This window comes from Antechinus flavipes, chromosome 3 (genome assembly GCF_016432865.1).
Source record: "Antechinus flavipes isolate AdamAnt ecotype Samford, QLD, Australia chromosome 3, AdamAnt_v2, whole genome shotgun sequence".
Classification (NCBI taxonomy): Eukaryota; Metazoa; Chordata; class Mammalia; order Dasyuromorphia; family Dasyuridae; genus Antechinus; species Antechinus flavipes.
This window is the reverse complement of record NC_067400.1, coordinates 202,549,946-202,572,708: the sequence shown is the minus strand read 5'-3', so window position 1 is coordinate 202,572,708 and position 22,763 is coordinate 202,549,946. Positions and strand designations below refer to the sequence as shown.

The 22,763-nt window shown below is 33.9% G+C and overlaps 1 protein-coding gene across 6 annotated transcripts in view; it reads left to right on the top strand.

Annotated features, from left to right (window-relative positions):
- The window catches only part of REPS2 (RALBP1 associated Eps domain containing 2), a 299,240-nt gene that overhangs the window by 221,138 nt on the left and 55,339 nt on the right, over positions 1-22,763 (top strand). For 5 of the 6 annotated variants that reach the window (XM_051984433.1, XM_051984430.1, XM_051984429.1 and 2 more), the window contains one exon: positions 18,527-18,588. The exons of the other annotated variant lie outside the window; for it this stretch is intronic. In XM_051984433.1, coding sequence (XP_051840393.1) covers positions 18,527-18,588 — 62 coding nt within the window. The remainder of the gene's footprint in view (positions 1-18,526; positions 18,589-22,763) is intronic. 6 annotated transcript variants of the gene reach the window in all.

Here is a 22,763-nt window from a genome sequence, read left to right as displayed (position 1 = left end):
CATCCCATACATTTTGGTATAATGTCTCATTATGATCGTTTTCTTGGGTGAAGTTATTAATTATGTCTATGATTTGCTGTTTCACCCAATCATTCTTTAAAATGAGATTATTTAGTTTCCAATTATTTTTTGGTCTGTTTCCCCTGGTTTTTTGTTGAATGTAATTTTCATTGCATCATGGTCTGAAAAGGATGCTTTTACTATTTCTGCCTTACTGCATTTGAGTTTGAGGTTTTTATGTCCTAATATATGGTCAATTCTTGTATAGGTTCCATGAACTGCTGAAAAGAAAGTGTACTTCTTTCTGTCTCCATTACATTTTCTCCAGAGATCTATCATATCTAATTTTTCTAGTATTCTGTTTACCTCTTTGACTTCTTTCTTATTTATTTTATGGTTTGATTTATCTAATTCTGAGAGTAGAAGGTTGAGATCTCCCACTATTATAGTTTTGCTGTCTATTTTTTCTTGCAGCTCTCTTAATTTCTCTTTTAAGTATTTACATGCTACACCACTTGGTGCATATATATTTAATATTGATATTGCTTCATTATCTATGCTACCCTTTAGCAAGATATAGTGCCCTTCCTTATCTCTTTTAATTAGATCAATTTTTGCTTTAGCTTGATCTGAGATCAGGATGGCTACCCCGACTTTTTTGACTTCAGCTGAAGCATAGTAGATTTTGCGCCAACCTTTTATCTTTACTCTATATGTATCTCCTTGCTTCAGGTGTGTTTCCTGTAAACAACATATTGTAGGATTCTGGCTTTTAATCCATTCTGCTAACTGCTTCCTCTTTATGGGGGAGTTTTCCCTGTTCACATTTATGTTTAACTATTCTATATCAATTCTATTACCAATTCTATATTACTTGCCATCTTGTTAACTCCTGTTTATGCTTTTCTCTCTTCTTTTCCCCTTCCCCCCTTCCCAGATTAAGCTTGTGAGCACCACTTGCTTCTCTCAGCCCTCCCTTTTTAGTATCCCATCCCCCACTTTAGAGTTCCTCCCCCATCTTAACCCTTTTCCTCACAGTTTCCGTATTCCCTTTCGCTTAGCTTCTTCCTTCCCTTTTCACTTTTCTCTTCTCACTTTTCAATGAGGTGGGAGAAGTTTCACCATAAATTGAATGTGTCTAAATTTTTTCTCTTAAAGCTAATTCTGAAGGCAGTAAGATACCTACTATATTCATCCCCCTCCATTCTTTCTCTCAGATATAATAGATTTCCTTTGCCTCTTCATGAGATGTAGTACCCCCACTTTACTCTTTTTCTGGTACAATGTCCTTTCCACATCTACTTTCTAGAACAAGGTATACATGTATTCTTTATACATCTTTATAGCAGAAATATAGTTCCCAAGATTTCTTTTTACCTTTTTAGGTTTCTCTTGAGTTCTATATTTGTAGGTCAAACTTTTTGTTAAGTTCTGGTTTTTTCATCTGGAAAAAGATGGTCATTCTGGCTGGGTAAGTTATTTTTGGTTGCATACCAAGTTCCTTAGCCTTTGAGAATACCATATTCCAGGCCCTTCGATCTTTTAATGTGGATGCTGCTAGATCCTGGGTGATCCTTATTGTGGCTCCTCTATATTTGAATTGGGTTTTTCTAGCTACTTGCAGTATTTTTTCCTTCATCTGAGGGTTCTGGCATTTGGCCACTATATTTCTTGGTGTTTTGATTTTAGGATCCCTTTCAGTAGGTGATCGATGAATTCTTTCAATGTCTATTTTACCTTCAGTTTCTATGATTTTTGGGCAGTTCTCTTTGATAATTTCCTGGAAAATAGTGTCCAGGCTCTTTTTTTTCATCATACTTTTCTGGGAGTCCAATAATTCTCAGATTGTCTCTTCTGGATCTATTTTCCAGGTCTGTTGTTTTCCCAAGAAGGTATTTCACATTCTTTTCCATTGTTTGATATTTTTGGTTTTGCTTGACTGATTCTTCTTGTCTCCTCAAGTCATTCCATTACATTTGTTCGATTCTGATTTTCAATGAAGTATTTTCTTCACTCACTTTTTAAATATCTTTTTCTAATTGTCCAATTGAGTTCTTTTGTTCTATGAAATTTTTTTTCCATTTTGCCAATTTTATTTTTTAGAGAGCTATTTTCTGTTTCCAGTTCATTAATCCTATTTTTCAAGGATTTGATTTCTTTATCCACTTTGTCTTTAAATGAGTGGGATGACTTCTCCAGACTCTCTTGCCAAGCCTCCCTCTCCTTTTCCCATTTTTCTTCTAGCTCTCTTGTGAAAGCCTTTTAAATTTCTTCTACGAGATTCATCTGTGCTGAGGAACAGATGATCTCCTCCTTTGGGGATTCAGCTGGAGACAGTCTGTTTTTAGTCTCCCCAGGGTTTAGAGTCTGCTCTCTATCCATATAGAAGCTGTCAAGAGTTAAGGTCCTTTTCAATTTTTTGCTCATTTTGTCAGAGAAGAATCAAAGACAAACTAGCAAAGAAAAAGAAAAAAAACCCAGATGGAATCTGCTTTTTTTGGCGGGGGAGGGGCTGGATGGTGTTACTGAGCTTCCTCTACAGACTGCAGGGGCAGCAGCGAGGCACTAGCAGGATTGTGCTGCGCCTGCGCTCTGAGACTCCGAGAGCATGCTGAGACACTGTGGGGGAGGGGTGGCCAGGTCCTGAGAGATTTCCAGCTGTTTAGGGTTGTATTCTTCACCCCCGATGTTTTTAGCTTCTCTGCTGGGCTATTGACTTGCTGCCAGGGCAAAGTAGAGACGGCTGAGATTATACCCCCACCTCGCTCCGGTCTGCTCGGCTGTGAGCTGCCTGCTGCACTCTCGCTGCTGCTGCCTGCCCTTAGCCTGCACCTTATCTAAAACTGTCCCTGCCCTCCAGCAAAAACAGACTTTTCCTGGCAAATTTCAAGGATATCTTCTTTTGGTAACTATTTGTGGGTTTTTTTTTCAGTCAAGCATTAATTCAGAGGCTTGTATTGAAATGGATTCTGAGAGAAAATGCGGAGCTTACACAGCTGTTTGCCTCCTCTCCGCCATCTTGGGCGGAAGTCCCCCCAATTGAATTTTTGAATGAGTCATTTTGTTCTATAGAATTTTTTTCCATTTCACGAATTCTGTTTTTTTAAGGAGTTATTTTCTTTTTCCATTTCACAAATTTTGTTTTCTAATAAGTTTTTTTTTTTTTCTGTTTCACCAATTCTGTTTTTTCGCGAGTTGCTTCCTTTTTCCAGTTTATCAAATCTATCTTTTAATGAGTTACTATATGCTTTTTTCCTTTTTGCTATGTCTATTTTGTGTTGCCTTTTCCAAACTCTTGCAAGGCTTTCATTTCATTTCCCCATTTTTCTTCTAGCTCTCTTTTAAGATTCTTTTTAAGTTCTTCTAGGAGAGCCTTTTGTGATAGGGATCAGCTTATTTCACCTTTTGGAGCTTCATCTGGAGACAATCTGCCTTTAGTCTCCTTGGGGTTTGACATCTGTTATCTGTCGCCATAAAAGCTGTCAATTGTTAGAGTTCTCTTTACTTTTTTACTCATTTTTTAAAAAGTTAAGAGAAGTGAGTGCAAGGGATAATGCTGTAAAAAATTACCCTGGCATGGGTAAAGTTATTTAAAAAAAAAAAAGTTAAGTTAAGGTCTGCCTTTAGGGCGTGAGAGGTTTTCCAAACCACCACAGCTGTACTGGGTCAGTGCTGATTTACTCCTGGTGCTCGCTCTGCCACATGGAGTCGTCAGCAAGGCCCCAGTGCTCTGTGCTGTCTGCCTCAGTGTTTGTGGATGTAGTCTGCTCAGCCACTCTCAGACTGCACTGCTCTGGGACCCTGAGCTGTCTGAGCTGGTGTTTGTAGTCAGCTGTCCCGGGCCTTGCTGTCTCTCTGCTGCTTCTGATTGAAACAGACCTTCTCTGGTCCACTTATTCCTGCAAATTCTTTGCCCATGGAAGTTGCACCACCACATTGAGACTGCTCTGTCCCGGGGCCTGTTTTGTTTGCTGGTGTTTGTGGTCAGTTGTTTGTACTTTGTTGCCTCTTTCCCGTTTCTGATTGAAACAGATCTTTTCTGGTCTGTTTCTTCTGGTAAGTTCTCTGCCCCAGAACTCTGAGCTATCTGCGCTGGCATTAGTATTGATTGTCCTTGCTGCCTCCCTCCCATTTCCAATTGAAACAGACCTTTTTTTGGTGATCTTTGGAATTATCTTTTGCTGATAATTTGGTGCACTCCCAATATTTGTGGGTTCTTCCTGTCCAGAGCTAATTTAGAGGCTGGATTTCATAATTATTGTGAGGGTTGTAAAGAATGTCAGAGAAAAATGTGTATTGTCTCTGCCATCTTGAGAGCCACCCCGCTCTCAGGACCATAAATTCTTGACAACTTAGTAGGACTTAGCTGCCAGGATATCAGAACTCCCCCTTATCTGAGATTAAACATTTACAATTTATAATCTTAGCTAGTGAATTCTAAATTATATCAGTTCTTATCAGTTCCTTAGAACCTTTTTTATTGGTTCTAAAATAGCAATATTATTGCTATTTGGAAAGTAGATAAAAAATGAATAAAAATGCTAGAGAGGTTCAGTATAAGAAGAGATTTTTAGGAGCTTGATACATAGTTTGTTACCTTAATCCTGACAAATCTGAGTATATAGGTTTGGTTAATTTGGATAGTTGTCTCAAACAGTGGGAAGGATTTTCTGAATATATGATTGAGTGCTGGAATTTGCATATAAATTCAACTTCAAATCAAATTCAAACCATTCCAACTCAGTAAACAGTAGTGAATAAAAGTTATTGGCCAGAATACTCTTATCTCACATGCATCATATTGACCGTTTGGAAATCTCATACATGTGTGAAGGAATGTTATTGGAGTTATTGAGCAGAATTATTGGAATAGCTGGGTAAGGTAAACATGAACCTCTTATTGCTAAGAATATCTGTATGAATAGGCAGAGTTTTTTGCAAAGTCTATCTTCATTCTTTTTATCCTTCACTATGTTTTGCTAATCTATCTGAGTCATTCCTGTTCTCCTAAGTGTCTTACTTCATGTCTTCAGAATACAGATCTTGGTGAAAGTTTATAAAGTTCAAATACCAATAACTCTTTCTAGACTGAAATGTATTCAATCTAATTTTGTGTCTGACAGGTTTATTAGCAAACACTAAGTACATGAATCATGAAATTTTAGAATTGGAAAGGACCTTAAAGATCATTTATTCCATCCTTTAACCCTACTTTCCACAAATTACATGTAAGAAAACTAAGCCATAGAATAATTTTATCTTGCTCACCATCAAAGGGCTTTTTGATGGTGAAAGAGCTGCATAAATCTTAGATGAGTAATTCTTTTTTTCTGGTTTCTAATAAATATTAGATTAGTTGAGGAGCTATAGTGTAAGAGAAACCATTTAACTTTTGAGGACATTGCTTAATATTTGGACAGTGAGGAAAGGAGATTAAGAGGTGTTTATTGAAAGTATAAGATGCCAAAGAATGAAAAGGATAGTTTCTACATTTAAGAAACCTTTGCTTCCGTTTACCCTTTTAGTCTTGATCATTCTAATCAGTTCCAAATATTTGGCACATTTCCCTGGGTTTCTTCCAGGGAGGTAGGAAAGTAAACTTTGACTTTTTAAACAACTGGACATGTGAATAATATTTCAATTCTTCTTTGGATGTTGTTGATATTTTTAATTTATGTGTTCATTAGAGCAGCTTTCGTTAAGTTAAATTGACTGTAGTAAAATTTGATAATCATACTCTGATATAAAATGTATGTGTGTGTGTGTGTGTGTGTGTGGTCTTTCCCCATTAGAATATAAACTCTGAGGGCAGGAATTCTTTTCATTTTTTGTTAGCACAATATTTGGTACATAGTAAACATGAAATAAAGGTTTGTCGACTGATTGATTACTTACGTTAAAGACTTAATAAGATTTTCTGGTTCTATATATAGAAAATATATAATTTTCTATACCTCAGAACGGTATAGAAGTGGCCCCACTGGAAAGCCTCTGAACATGGATTATCTTAAAATATTAATATAATTTCTATGAAAGTGTCCTGGTAAATATGTAGTATATCATGAATATGTGAAAAAATTATGATTTCATCACAATCTGAGAGAACTTCTTTAGTTCTTTTTATCAATGCTGATAAAAACCTGTCTGACTTAATTGATATATTCTAAAGCTTTATCTAAAATATAAGTGATTTGTCTAGAGTCACAAAGCTAGTTCAGAGAAAAGATTTGAATGCAGGTCTTCCCAATCCTAAACCATCACACAGATGATTTGTGTTACAAAGAGAAGTTTCCTAGATAAGCTTGCCAAGAAACTAAAGGACTTCATAGTAGGACATAACTCTTTACAAACTTGCAATATTTGAATATTTGCAAGAATATTTGAAGCTTTGCATATTATTTACCTGCCGTTTGATATTTAGCATAGTAGACACTAGTGACAATATATATGTGTGTGTATATATGTATATGTGTGTGTGTGTGTGTATATACATATGTCTACCTAACCTTTCTTTTTTGGGTGCTTTCATTCCTCAATTGATAAATAATCAAAAGTTATGAACTATGTCCAAGGGCTATAAAATCATGCAAACCCTTTGAACTAATAATACCATTACTAGGCATGTATCACAAAAGAGATTTTTTTTTTTTAAAAGGAAAGTGATCTATAGGTACAAAATATTTATAACAGCTCTTTTCTCAGGGCAAAGAATTGGAAATTGAGGGGATACCCATCAATTGAGAAATGGCTGAATAAATTGTGGTATGTGATTGTGATAGAATATTATTATTCTGTAAGAATTGACCACAATGCTCTCAGAAAAACCTGGAAAGTCCTCCATGAGCTCAAGCAAAGTGAAATGTATTGTGTACAAAATAATAGCAATCTTGTGGGATGATCAATTGATTTTGCTGATTAAAAAAAAAAAGCTATCTGTAGCATATCTAGAGAAAGAACTGTGTCTGACCATAGATTGAAGCGTACTTAAAAAAAATTTTTTTTTGAGAATTTTTATTTTTTGGGGGGAAGGACAGAAGATTTATGTTTTCTTTTGTAACATGCCTTTTATGGAAATGTTTTGCATAATTTCATATGTGACTTCTTAATGTAGGAGAGTGGGGAGAAAGGAAAAAAAAATACTAAAAAATTTGGGAAAAATAAAATACTAAATCAATACAAAAAATGTTTCCTTGGATTCTTCCCCTGCCTCTATTTTTAGTATTTTTCATTCAAATGTCAAAAGACTTTTTCTGTACCAAAAATCATTCCTTGCCTAATTGGATCTAATGTTGAATATCAGTTTCTTTCCTTAAAATATTCTTTCACCAAGTTAGCACCTGGTATTTTTTTTTTAATTGTGAGTTAGAGTGCATTTTTATTTAATCAGTAAGGTGAGGCTTTGTTAAAAAATAAAATAAATTAGCAGAATAATTTCTGTTTACACAGTCATGTCTATAGTTATCAAGTTATATAGCTATATAGCTATTTGTATTGAATGAATATCAATGTATTGTATTCAATGAAAAGTGTTTGCTATTTGGCAAGTGGATAAAAAATGAATAAAAATGGTAGAGAGGTTAAGTATAAGAAGAGATTTTTAGGAACTTGATACATAGTTTGTTGCCTTAACCCTGAGAAACCTGAGTATATAGGTTAGGTTAATTTGGATAGTTGTGTCAAATGGTAGGAAGGATTTTCTGAATATATGATTGAGTGCTGGAATTTGCAAATAAGCTTTAATCTGGTTTTCATGTATTTGAGTATCTTCCTTTTCCAGTTGAATATCTTGATTGTCTTTAAAAACATTTATGATTTGGAAAAAAACAGTGCTAACATAGAGATTTGACAGTCAACTGACAATCCTTACATATAGTTGTCTATATCAAATTACCTACTTTCTCAATGACAGAATTTGGAACTTGAAGTTTTAAAAAATGTTAAAATTGTTTTTTACAAGTAGTTGAATAATAAGATAATCAAAATAAACCACATATGATTTCTTTTTTTAAATGAGCATTTTCAAAGTGTGAGTTTCTACTCTAATATCCTAATACCTCACATTCTTCCTATGTAATATCTTCCTCCAAAACCAAGAAAGTAGTATTTTATGTTAATATTATATTACCATATACATAGGCAACACATTCAACCTTCCCAAAAACTACATATTCTATTTTCCAACAGTATTTTTTAGCATTGCTTTAATTGCATGGTATTCTATCATTTATTTTGTATATGAGTATGCTGGATAAAATAAAATGTAGAAAATAATCCTATTTGAAGAATGAGCTAGAAGTCTTTATTGAGAATTATGAGTATCCTTAGCTTTTGATATGAAGTTTAGAGAATGACATCTGATATTGAATTATTGAGTAGAATTCATTTTCCTTTGTCTTAGTCAACATTTTTCATTGATTCCTGTTAGGGGGGAAAATCTTAATGATATTATTTTTCCAATTAGTAAGTAATTTTAAGATGCTGGTCATGGGACAACAATATTGCATAATGCTATTGTTAAATATTTTTGTCCATTTTAGCACTATAGATAGCCTATTTTTGCATTTGATAGATGTAACCCATATCTGATTGCTCATATAGTACATTGAAAATGCAGTAGACCTGAATTTGAATATATTAAAGAAATTAGTCTGACATGATTTCCATCTTAACTCAGTGTTTAAAGTTTTGTCACATAAAATACCAGAGAATGAAATTCATGCCATGCACTTAAATCTTTTATAAACAACTTGAAATGATTTGTAACTTTACTGTATCTTACGTTTTGTGTGAATATGAGTGTATGTGTTATATATGTGTATGTGTGCACATGCACACACAGATGTATTTATATGGATCCTGTTTACTATCACATGGTAGAGTTGAACTTTTAAGACTAGCACTGTTTACAAATTAAGTTATGGTACAATGAAATGAAAAGCGATATTTCAGTTATGGGGCTGCAAATCAAACTAGCTCCCCCCAAATCACTTTGTAAATGAAAAAAAATTACTATTTTCCCCACTCAATTCTATTTTTAAAAAAATAACCCCAATAGAATTTTTTGTATTAAATCAGCTAATATTTACTAGTATTACTAATCACTTTTAAAAATGATACACAGAACAATAGTTTAAAAAATAATAAATGCCTAAATAAAATTTGGTATTGGTCCTCTTAGTGTAACTTCATTTTTCCTCATTGCTGAGGGTTTCTCTTACCTTCAACCACTTGTCTTGAAGTAAAAATCCTTATGAGGAATATATACTCTTGGCTTTATGCCATAGAGTCACTAACTCATAAAATATTTGTTCTGGAAATCACTTGAGAGATCATCCAGCTTAATCCTTCACTTTTAACATGAAACAGCCAAAGCACAGAGGTGTTAAGTGACTTACATCATGCCACATAGGTCCAAGTAGAGCCAGTATTAGACCTCAGGTCTCTGGACTATTACCCTGGTGCCTGATACATAGTAGGCCCTTAACTTATAACAAAACAAACAAAATCTAGTTCATTAACTTTTTCTATTGTAGTATGTCTTATATTTAGTGGCATGCTGGTTTACAGCTGGCTTTCTGGAAAAACATACACACGCAACACATTTTAAAGTTTATTTGTATTATTAACATTTTCTCCATCTCTTTAAATCTAGGCAGTCAACAAAACAATAAATCAATATCTGATTTATTGTAGTTGCTCATTTCTGAATTGTAAATGCTCATGCTAAAAATTTGACAATTGATTTTGAGTCTTTTCAAGCTGACCCCAGTACATCATTGCTTATTTTAAATAATCATATTTTAAAAAATTGTTCAAGTAAAGGTCACCCTTTCCCTTACCCACAATGTTAAAGTATACAGTATAAAAGTAAATCTGGTTCTAAGTGATAACAGCACAACATTAATATATCTGAATGGGTATTCATGAAACCATTTGTTGATTTATGGACTTTATATAAATTAATTGTAGTTTTCCTATGATCACTTTAACATAAAACATTTTTTAGTGTTCCTTTCAACTCCATCTATGGGTACTTTATCTTTTGAAATCACTATTCTTTTCCCCAAAAAAGCTTCTAAGATAATTTCTCCCAATTATAACTCCTTTTTTCTTTATCTTTTTTGTAGCTAGTTTGAGTAACAAGACTGTGTATATGCTCATTTTTGTGTGTGCACAAATGAATACACAATATATCCAAAGTGTATTTGATTACAAAGTTTGGAGTTAAAAGATTGTTCGCCAGAACATGACTTTTATTATTTTAATAAGTATTTTATTTTTCATGTTTGTAAAACTTTGTGTCCTAAATGTTTCTCCATCTCTCCCTTATATCCCTCTTCCTCAAGACAGTAAGCAATCTGAAATAGGTTAAATAAATAAAAAATAAAAATAGGTTTTAAACATAATTCCATATTTGTCACATTGTGCAAGAAAAATCATATCAAGAGGAAAAACCCCACGAGAAAGATAAAAACAAACAAACAATAAGTGAAAATACTATGCTTCAAATCCATATTTAGTCTCCATAATCTTTCTGTAAATGCAGATGGCATTTTCCATCCCAAGTCTGTTGGAGTTGCTTTGAATCATTGCATTGTTGAGAAAAGTCAAGTTCATCACAGTTGATCTTCCTGTTATTGTGTATACTGTTCTCCTGGCAGAACATGAATTTTAGAAATAGATTTAAACAGAACTTAAGATATAAAGTAACTTATTGTGATTCTTATTAGGGTAATTGGAGGATTAAAAAATAGAATTGTATTAGGTATGATTGACAAGTGTCAAACTCTACAGACTATTTTAAGGTGCTTAATGTTCAAAGATCATTGGTACTTCTGAGTTGATATTTTGATTGAACCTTAAGCTGAATCAAATTTCTACTTCCTCTAAATTAGTAATGAACTGAGGGGTTAGGTCAGATCTGGCCCAATTTTTCAATGTCTCTTCAAATGAGTGTGAATCTTTTCATTTCACTCAAACTCATTTCGGTCATTATTTAGGATGGTTTGGAGATGAACTTCTTTTTAGGATTAGGAGACAAGAAAGAATCTATTCAACTACCTATTCTCAAATGAGCTAAAAACGGGACAGCAAAGAATCAAGACCTTGAAAAATTTGAATTGCTCTTTATAATTTTTCTTTTATCTCACAACTTTGCCCATATTCCTTAATGATCATAGTTTTCTTTACATCCCCCATAGCACTTAGCACAATATCTTAGACAGAGTAAAGAATAAATATTGATTTTTTTTTTTTTTACTAAAAACTTTGAATGAATTCTGATTTATTACAGAAGAAAGTCTATGGTCTTATATGCCCATGATGCTTCTGAATCTCCATACTTGTCCCTACAGTTTTATCAGCATATACAGTGAATCCTTCATTAAAGTCTAATTTGCTTATCAGTTTATCAACAAATATTTTCAAAATGCCTATGTGTTTGGTATTGGGATTACACAGACATAAAAGAAATATGTGTGTGTGTTGTCATTTATTTTGGGGCAGGATAAGGGACAGGGAGAGGGATATATTAGCAGCTGAGAGGATTGGAGGTGGTAGGTTTTGAGGTGATAGGTTTTGAGCTGAGCTTTGAAGTAAATTAGTGATTCTAGGAAGTGGAGGTGAGGAGGATGAATGTTTCTAACAAGGGAATCTAATATATGCAGCCTAACTATACAACCACTGCCTCTACAGCTGTATCAGCTTATACAGTGAATCCTTCAATAAAGCCTAATTGAATTCTTCATTCATCAGTCTATCAACAAATATTTATTATATGCCTAGTTTGTGCCAGACATTGTGCTAGGCATTGAGATTACAAATCTAATCATTTAATACTATAGATGAATAATAATAAGATCTGTTTGGCAGAAGAACAAGGAGCACAAAGGGGTAGTAAAATATAATGAGATTGAAAAAATAGATTTAGGGCCAAGTTGTGAAGAATTTTAAATACTGAAAAGAGGAATTTGTACATTATTTGATCCTGGCCTAATTGGTCTACTCACAGTTCCCTAAATATACCTTTCACTTTATCTCAAACTCTTCCCCTTCTAAGGAACAGCTTTTTACCAACAGAAATCTTATTCAGTTTTCAAAATCAAAGTTAAATCTTACTTCCTTCACCTCTTCTGGACCTTTCCTGACCACCCCAAACCAAAATGATTTTTAGCATTAATTTGTTATCTGTATCCCTTGTTTAAAACTTCATCATTTAGCACAATTCCTGGCACCTGGTTGGTGTTTAATAAATGTTTACTGGATGCAATTGAACCTGCCATGTGTCTTATACTGACTACCTTTTGCCATTAATTTATCTTTTGGAATGGTAGACCTGATTATAAATCCCTGAAAGACAAGGATCAAGTATAACATAGTTCTTGGTTTAAGAAGTAACATGCACTCAGAGAAAAGGGAAATAAATACTTAAATAGACCTACTATGTTTCAGACACTGTGCTAAACACTTTACAAATATAATCTCATTTGATCCTCATAATAACCCTGGGAGGCAGGTGCTATTATTATTCTCATATCATAGTTGAGGAAATTAAGGCAAACAGAGGTTGATTGATGTGCCCAAAGTCACTCAATGTGTGTGTGTGAGAACACACATTTCCAGAACCAGTGTTTTATCCAAGCTCTATCTATCTGCCTTTGAGGGCACTGTGTCTACTCCATTGCTTTGCAAATAATACAGGGGTCCTCAAACTTTTTAAATAGGGGGCCAGTTTACTGTTCCTCAGACTGTTGGAGGGCTGGACTATAGTAAAAACAAAAACTTTGTTTTGTGGGCCTTTAAATAAAGAAACTTCATAGCCCTGGGTGAGGGGGATAAACGTTCTCAGCTGCCGCATCTGGCCTGTGGGCCATAGTTTGAGGACCCCCCCCCCCCTTATTAAATAAGCAATCAGCCAACTAGCCTGTATTTAGCTCCCATATGATGTTCCAAACACTTAAGTCCTGGAAATATGAAGAAACATACTTAACAAAGACCTGTTGGTTGAAAATAAATCAGGATCTCAATGTTGAAAAGGACTTAGAAAGTGCCATTCTATACCTGAACAAAGATTTTATTGACAGCATGTGCAAAAATGAACTGTTCATTATTGGCTCGAATGTATCACCTATGTGTTAAGGCAGCCTGATTTTTTTTTTTTTTTATAAATGATTAAAATGTCATTCCCTCTATCAAGGACAAATATGCCCCTCTATAGTTTTGACACATTATTTCTAGTTCCATCCTTTAGGGCCAAGCAAAACATGTGTATTTCTTCTTTTATTTACTAGCCCTCCAAGTCCTTGAAGATGGCCCTTTTTGCAAGCTAAACAGAATTGTTTCAACCAATATTTTTGTGGCAATGTCTTGAGGTCCTTCAACCTCAAGTAACTGGTTGCTTTACATCAGACTTTTTCTAGTTTGTCATTATTCAAAAATGCATACCCAAATACTTGAATATGAACACAGTGCTCTAAACTAGGGAAGAATCTCTTCCACAGTAATCAGTCCACTTTATGTCAGACACAGTGCCAGGTGCTGTAAAATAAAGGCACAAAGCAATTCCATTCCCTCAAGGACCTTACTACATTGTCTGTTTTAATGCTCTTGACACTATTTTTACAGAATCTTTCTATACTTTTAAATTTTTCTCTCCTTGCCTATTTAATTTTCTGTATGCATCTTTTAAAAGTTATTTCTCTGCACATACCCATAAGTCTATTTAGACAACTCTCCACTTTTTTTCACCTTTTCAAATTGTTTCTCTTTCTATATTCAGAATTTCATTCTTTAGAAGAAAGCTCTGACCTAGAATGATAACAGTAGAATTTTAGCCCATAGGATATTATCTATTCCTTCTCCAAAGTCTTTGAAACCCTTTGAAATATATTCTCTCAAGAGTAAAGGATTCATGTTAAACTATGTCCAGTTTTCCTATCCTGACAACAAATTCTAAGTTAGAGTGGGACTATATCACTGCAGAAGTTCATATTCTTTTTATTTTAACTACCAGTCTTATGGGTGAGAATAATTTTTAAGAGGAGAGTTTTTTTCATCAAGTCATTCAACTTTGAAGATTGAAATCATCATTAAAGCAAGTTGAGAAAGAGAAAAAGAGGGAGACAGAAAGAGAAACAGAGAGACAGACAGATAGACACAAATAGGCACAGACAGACACACATACACAGATAGAGATAGAGTGACAGAGAAGAGAATGAGAATAAGAATAAATTTATAGGATAATAGAATCATACATCTAGAATTTTAAGTCCCTTAGCGTCCAAAGTATTATTTTACAGGTAAGGAAACTGAGGCCCAGAGAATTTAAATGATTTGTCCAAGGTAAGACAAATAGTGTCAATCAGAATTCCAACCTAAGTCATGTGACTCCAAGTTCAGTTTTTTTTTTTTTTTTTTTTGGTTTGGAATTTTTTGACTGCCTAATATATTAATAAATGTTAAAATAATTAAAGATCCCTGATGTTATTATGTCATGCTTTTATGCCTTGTTAGACTTACAATTGATTTCTTGAATACTTTATTTTTTCCTTCTCTCTGGATGGTCTGTAACATACTAAGAACTTCTGTCCCAAGATTCTGTAGTATACAAAATGCTCTGACTCAACTGAAATAGTGTGTATGGTATTGATGAAAATAACTAAGAGATGCAACCAGTCGCTATTCAGCAATAGATAATAGAGAATACATTTTCTTTTCTTTTTTTTTTTTTTTAAAATAACTTTTTATTGACAGAACCCATGCCAGGGTAATTTTTTACAGCATTATCCCTTGCACTCACTTCTGTTCTGATTTTTCCCCTCCCTCCCTCCATTCCCTCCCCCAGATGGCAAGCAGTCCTTTACATGTTAAATAGGTTACAGTTTATCCTAGATACAATATATGTGTGCAGAACCAAACAGTTCTCTTGTTGCACAGGGAGAATTGGATTCAGAAGGTATAAATAACCCGGGAAGAAAAACAAACATGCAAGCAGTTTATATTCATTTCCCAGAGTTCTTTCTTTGGGTGTAGCTGCTTCTGTCCATCTTTGATCAATTGAAATTGAATTAGCTCTCTTTATCGAAGAGATCCACTTCCATCAGAATACATCCTCAAACAGTATCGTTGTTGAGGTATATAGTGATCTCCTGGGTCAGAGAATACATTTTCAAGCAAACCTTCTGAGACGGTCCCAGGTCTAAGATGCAAAGCTGAAACAGGAATGAAATATTCATTTTTCTATTTAGTTATACTCATGCAGCATTTTCAAATGTGAAGTATAAACAGTGTTTTACAATTTAAAATGTTTAGAGCATGTCTATTTTTTTTATTTAGATCTAGTATAAGGAATGCACTTACTAGTTAGTGTGTGACCACAGGCAAGGCAATTAATTCTTTTTGCCTCAGTTCCTCATCTGTAAGATGAGCTGGAGAAAGAAATGTCAAATCATTCTAGTATCTTTGCCAGGCAGACTCTGAAAATCAGGAAAATAAAGTGTTGTACAAATAACAGGATTTATTAAGCACCTACTACGTACCAAGCACTGAACTAAGTGCTAGGGATATAAAAAAAGGCAAGTCCATGTTTTCAAGAAATTCACATAGTTTAATGAGGGGAACATCATGTAAAAAGCTGTTCTAACAAACCATATGCAGGTAAAATTGGGGAAAAAAACCATCTTCAGAGAGAAGGCATTAATATTATGGGAGATCAGGAAAGGCTTCTTATAGAAAGTGGGATTTTATTTGGGATTTGAAGAAAGCCAGGAGATAGATTTCAGTTATGAAAGACAGCCAGTCGAATGCAAAAAGTTGGGAGATAGAGTGTTATATGGAAAGAACAGAGTGGAGGCAAGTTTCTAGTTCACCATGTGTGTGAGGAATGAGGAAAGTTGTAAGAAGGCTGGAAAAGTGGGAGAGGGCCAGGTTGTAAAGAGTTTTCAATGAGGATTTTATATTTGAAGCTGGAGGATTTATGGACCCACTGGAGTTTATTGAATAGAAATGTGATGTGATTCAGAACTATAATTCGGGAAGAACACTTTGACAAATAGATGGAGAATGGATTGGATTGGAGGAGATTTGATTGATCAACAGGCTACAAGTTCAGATGTGAAATGATGGTGACTCCCAGAGTGATAATATATAAATATTTAGTATAACTAAAAGTAAACATTGCTCTAAAGATGTAATGGACAAAATGAAAAAAATCATTTTAGATTGCCCAAAAATATAAAATATTCATTTTGTCCATTACATCTTTAGAGCAATGTTTACTTTTAGTTATACTAAATATTTTAATTATCTTAAAAATAATTGTTCTGTGGATTTTTTTGTTTTGTTTTGTTTTAGTTCTTGATGGGTAGTGTGATTTTTGGTTTAGGCTGTAGAGTTTAAATAACGAAAACACAGATTTTTTTTGAGGCTGGATGTCTTTACCACTGAAACAAATGTAATGTATATTTTTTAAAAGACTGATCAGTTTTGGAAAAGATGAAAATATGTGGATGGAATTTTCACTTGTTTAGCATTTTTTTTGTAAATGGGATTTTGCTTTAATATATAAATTACTTAAGAATAATTGTTTGGATTTTTCCAAGGAAACAAGCATTGGATTGGGAAATGTCCAACAGTGATGAATTAATGACTGGGGCTTCAGAAGTCTGTATTTGATAGAGGGCCCTTAAAGGGTTACTCCAAGTGACTTTCATCAACCCCACCTGATATGTACTTTTAAACTTAGGATTCTTCATTACAATTGCCTGTACAGAACTTCAGTACCCCTGCAGTTTGACCTTGTAAACTGTTTCATGGACTTAATAAGAGACAGATTGAGAGAAATAATGTATGGGCCACATGTTTGTTACCATATCAGGTCACTAGCTTGGAATGAAAGACAGCATTACATTACTCTGAGTTACATTAAGAAAGCGAACTTCCTCCTGAAATTCTCCCTTTCCCAACTCCCTTGAACTGTTCTATTCAGCTTAAAGAAATATTTGTAAAAATCTAGGAAAAGTGGCAATAGAAAAGTCTGTTAGGACACTGGTGATTATATTTATGTTACCAAATACGCTTTATATTTTGCGAATCCTCCTACACCTGAATAGAAAACTATTTCCCTCTGTTTTGCAAGTAGGATGATTTATATTTTCAATTTAAAAATAGGCTTTTATAAAGTAACACTAAAATTGATTTTTATAGTTCCCCTGAGTTTTCATGAATTCTCAGTTACTTAGTGAATTCTTGTGAATATTCTTGATTTGGCTGAACTTAAATACCTTAAAAATAAAAAATAATTTTTTTTCTAAAAATAGCTTTCATTTGGAATCAGATTATATCACGTGTGTGTGTGCATGTAATGGAGAACCACTTCAACAACTTATCCACATTGATAGGGATCAGGGCTAACAAAGAAAATTGAAATCTATAAGAACTCCACCAAATTTAATGATGATGGTAACTAACATATATATATATATATATAAAATCACTTTAAACAAAATGCTTTACATGTATATTTCATTGTATCCCTTCAAACCATCCTGTGACTTAAATCCATCATCTTCATTTTGCAGATGAAAAAACTAAAACAAAGAGTTGTTTAGAATCACACAGACTAAAGGTTAGAGACAGGATTCAGATTCAGGATCCTAAGTCCAAAGTTCTTTCTATAACATCAAGCTTCCTCATAAAATATCATTTTAGTCATTAGTCTCAATTTTTTTTTCTTACATGAAAACTCTTTATATTAAGAATTATATTATGTTATGTTTATTACATATTATACATATTATCATATTTTTACATTATATTATATTAATGAGTGCTAAAGTCTAAAATCAGGAAGACTAATTTTCCTTCATTTAGGTCTGGCCTCAGACACTGACTCACTGTGTGATCCCGGACAAGTCACTTAACCCTATTTGCCTTAGTGCTTTATCTGTAAAATGAGCTGGAGAAGAAAATGGCAAAATCATTCCAACTTCTTTGCCAAGAAAACCCCAAATGAGGTCAAGACTGAAGCAATTGAATATAATATTTAGGAATAAAAAAATTCTGACTTTGAGTACTACTCCTTTTATTTTTCCTGGTGTGTTCCTTATATTTATTTATAATTCAATGACCAAAACAAACAAACAAACAAACAAACAAAAAGCAAACCAAGAGAAAGGCAAAAGAGTAAGGGAGCTCTGTTATTCTAAAGTTAAGTGATAGACCTCTGAATAATAATTGATTTCTTAAAATGTTTGTTCCAGTCTCATGCCCTATGGGATGCCATTTCATTCCTGCTTACTCACTAAGTCTTTATAAATAATTGCTTCACTAAATATTTGGATTTGGATGTCTGAATAAAGTGGGAGGAAATGGTTAGAAATAATGTGTACTAATGTTTATTTTTTAAAGAACAGAGTAGACCAACATTTGCATTATATATTTAAAACATTTCAAGTATTCTTACTTATAGACAAGAATTCTTTACCTTTTAAAAGAAATTATAGTAACATAGTATGGTTTGTTTTTTCAGCTGCTAAACCAGGATTGTTACCTCCACCACCGGCTCTTCCCCCCAGACCTTTTGTGTCACAGGTAGGAACCAAATTTGATTCCAGTAGTTTAGACATGAATGTTTCATATTCCTATCATGCCTAGGCACACAGTTGTTTGACTTACACAAATGAATTGGGCAGATTTTCAGGTGAATGACAAGCCATGTAGACTCCAAAAGAATCAGATCCTTAGAAGGTGTCAATGAGACACCGACAATTGACTTTTCTTATGGACAAGGTTGCTTTCTAGCAGAATTGCTGCAATGATAACTAATCCAGAAGGATAGGAATGGGGATAGGAAGGTGAGATGTACCTCTAAGGACTGGGCTAACCCATCGAAGCATACGTATATATTGAAAGACAGGATTAGATTGTCCTGAAATCTTTCCATATACAGATAAACATCAGGGATTAAGCTGGTTGGCTAAAATAGAATGATAATCCCTATCACTGGCTTGGTATTGTACAGTCCCAGCACAGCCTTAAAATTCTGTAGTGCCCTAAGAACAAAATGCCAATGCAGCAGAGAAGGGAAAGCTGTTTTATATCTGAATTAAGTCTACCTCATTGACATGCATTACTATACTTGTTCATCAAATCATCATTCTCCTGTTGATTAGAATTTAGAGTAGGGCAGTAAATTCAGAATGTATGTTATGAGGCCTCCCTTTTATCATCAAGTCTGCTGATGAAAGATGTTAACAAGGCTGTTTCTATAATTGTTCTATTCCATATTAACTTATAGTGATGACAATCATTTTAGTCCTCGCTGCAAGAATGCCCTTCCTTATGTCTTATTTTTAGTTCTGTCACTGAAATATTCCAATTTTCATCACTCAATGAGTATTTTGTGGAGATATTAGAGGAAATTTTCCTAAGAAGATCGATATTTCTGTCTTGTGATATTCCATAGTTCTAAAATGTTAATCTATATGAGACAATAGTTGACTTCAGATTAAGGTGAATGATTTTGTGACCCAGTTGAATTACCTAATGCTAACACATCTATTCCCTCAGAAAGTTGAAGGATGTGTTTCAAACTGAAGCATAAGAAGATAACAGGAAATATTAGTTGAAGGATTGTCCTGACCCAAGAATAAGTTAGAAATCCTTTTAAATATTGTCTTGAATTAACTAATGGCTTTCATTGATCTTTACCCAATCAAAAGTGTTGACTATGCATCTAAATGCTAATAAACATAGCTATATTTATCTTCTAAGTCAGTGTTAAACTCAAATGGAAATGAGATTCTATGGGCTTCATATTGTTTTAAAAAATCACAAGTTAACAGTATGTATTACTTTTGTGTTTTTATTTATTTTGTTAAATGTTTCTCAATTATATTTTAATCTTGATATCAGTAGCCCTCCAGTTTGACATCTCAATTCTAGCCTTACTTTCTTTATATGAATATTGGAGCTGCCCCAGGATCATTTTTTTTAATTTTGTCATTGACATTACAGTATTCCTTCCTCTGTAACTGGTTTCTCTCTTTCTCTGTCTCTCTGTCTCTCTCTCTCTCTCTCTCTCTTTTTCTTCTCTCTCTCTCTCTCTCTCTCTCTCTCTCTCTCTTTCTTCTCTCTCTCTCTCTCTCTCTCTCTCTCTCTCTCTCTCTCTCTCTTCTCTCCCTCTCTCCCTCTTTCCTCCTTCTTTCCCTCCCTCCCTCTCTCCCTTCCTTCATTCCTTTCTTCCTCCCTCCCTCCTTCCTTCCTCCCTTACTTTATCCCTCCTTTTTTTGCTCCCTTCCTCCCTTTCTCCTTCCCTTCCTCTCTTTCTCCCTTCTTCCCTCCCTTCCTTTCTTCTTCCCTTTTCCCCTTCCTTCCTTTCTTCTTCTCTTTCTTTCTTTTCTGTAGCTAAAGGTGCTAGACTTATAAACGAGGAAGTAGCATAATCCCAAAGATTTACCATCATTATCATGCAAGGATATGGACTACTAAATGGAAATTAGGGAGGGCAACATGTATAATGGATAGAGCATGGGAGAAGTAGTCTGGAAGATCAGAATTCCAGTGTGACCTTAGACATTTTAGTAGCTATTTTATCCTGAATCAAGTCATTTAATTTCTCTCAGCCTTAGTTTCTTCATCTGTAAAATGAGGGGGATTGGACTTAATGGTCTCTCAGGACCCTTCCAACTCTAAATCTTTTATTCTAAAATCCTAATTCTGGTATTTTCCTTTTAAGAAAATGGTATTTTGTCAGTTTAAACCAGATGGAATCCCAGAGGTCAGAGTCATTCTCACATACTCACACACCATTTTTTTGTTGATTGCTCTTCAGAATTCAAACCTGGTGACTAGTAGGTAATGTGCTTTACCAGCATGAAGACACAGAGTGAAAACTGGTCTCTAAAAAGCTTTTATGATGATGTTCATTTATGTATATTCTTTCCTCTGTCCTAAATTCTCCTGCTGCTCTTTGAAGTTTTTGACCATTTGGCTTGAACCAGTGAAATGAGGTAGAATTTTTTACCTTATTTGTATGGCCAGAAGAGAAGATCTTTATGAGTTTTCCTATTTGGCTAGCAGGTTTTATACCATAACACAAGCAATAATTCCATCAGCCAGACCAAACTTCCAGGTCAACTGTCAGGCTATGGTGATTTCAGACTTCCGGAACAGATAAGTAACAAAGGCAAATACAAATTTCCTAGTCCTTTCTTCTTTCTTTTCTTATGCATTTTCTTTAAAAAAATCATTTTTTATTAATAACAATTTGTTTTCTCTTCCTCCTTTTTCATCCCCAATTAAGAAAAAAAAAAAAAAAACGACATACACATAGACACAAAAATATCCTTGTAACAAACATGCAAGATAAAATAAAACAAATCTCTTATGTTGTTTATGCCTTTGTTTGTGTGTGAGACTGATTTTCTGAGTCCATCACATCTTTTTTAGAAGGTGGGTGGGTTTGAACTTTGGAATTGATTGCATGACAGAAGATGCTGTCAAAGTCCTACCTAGCATGGCTTACCTGTATCAAAGAAGGCAGGCTCTATGGGTGAAGCAGAATGGCAATAGCTCAAAAGAAATGGGAGATGTTTAAATTTAGAGACTTCTCCACTCTAAATGTTCATATGGACTATTTGTGCCTGACAGATAGTAGAGCATATCAAGTACATATGGTTTGATCAGTCACGGGGATGCACTATAACTTGACTCCAACCTAGTGATGCTATTTTGGTTCTTTTTGAGAATGAAGTACAAGAACTTAATCTAACCTTTAGAAGATGGGTAACCTGTTTTTATCATCAGTGTTTTCTAATCATAGTTGGTCAATTGTATTGATCTTTCTCAAAGTTGTTTGTCTTTACAATGATAATGTTTTATTTATTGTTTCTCTGATTCTGTTCACTTCCCTGTGACTCTTTTTCAGTTCATACAAATCTTTCCAGTTTTCTCTAAATTTTTTTGTCATTTCTTTTGGCATAATAATGTCATTTATTCATTTACCATAACTTGTTCAGCCATTCCTCAGTTGATGAACATTTCTTGTTCATCTTGAACTTGAAGTTTTTTATCACCACAAAAAGAGCTGCCATAAATATTATTGTACATAAAGATCCTTTTCTTCTAGGTGTATGGGACTAGTGATGGTATGCTTGAGTCAAAGAGATTCTCTAGTGCTTTCTTGTCCCACTATTTCTTTGAGGAGAAAATTGCTATGTAATGTTCTGTATAATCTAGTATTATTTAATATGTGCCATGTAAATCTAGTACTGTTAAATCCAATTTCTGTGTTATCATCACCTATGTGCAGAAAGGGATATTATTTTATAACATTACTCTTTAAAAGAAATCCTCAATATCTATATACAATCCTTTGTGAGGGCTTCTGTAGAAGTGATTCATTCTACCTCATTCTTAAAGATATTGGGAACAATAATTCACCTTAAGTGTAGCCCTTAGGTTAAATTATGTAAATGTAATCTATTATTTTCATCATTGATTTCATTAATGTTATAGTTAGACAATTTTATGTCTTTTCTAAGTTGACTGTTTCAAAAGTCAATAAACAAATACTCATTAACCACTTATTATATGCCAGCGTTATAATTATATAATTATAAGCAATATAATAATATTGCATTATATGCTAAAGCACTGAGGATACCAAGAAAGGAATAGATAATATCTCTGACTTTAAGGGGCTGACATTTTGGTGGAGGAGACAACATGCAAATAACTATATATACAAGATATATCAAGGATAA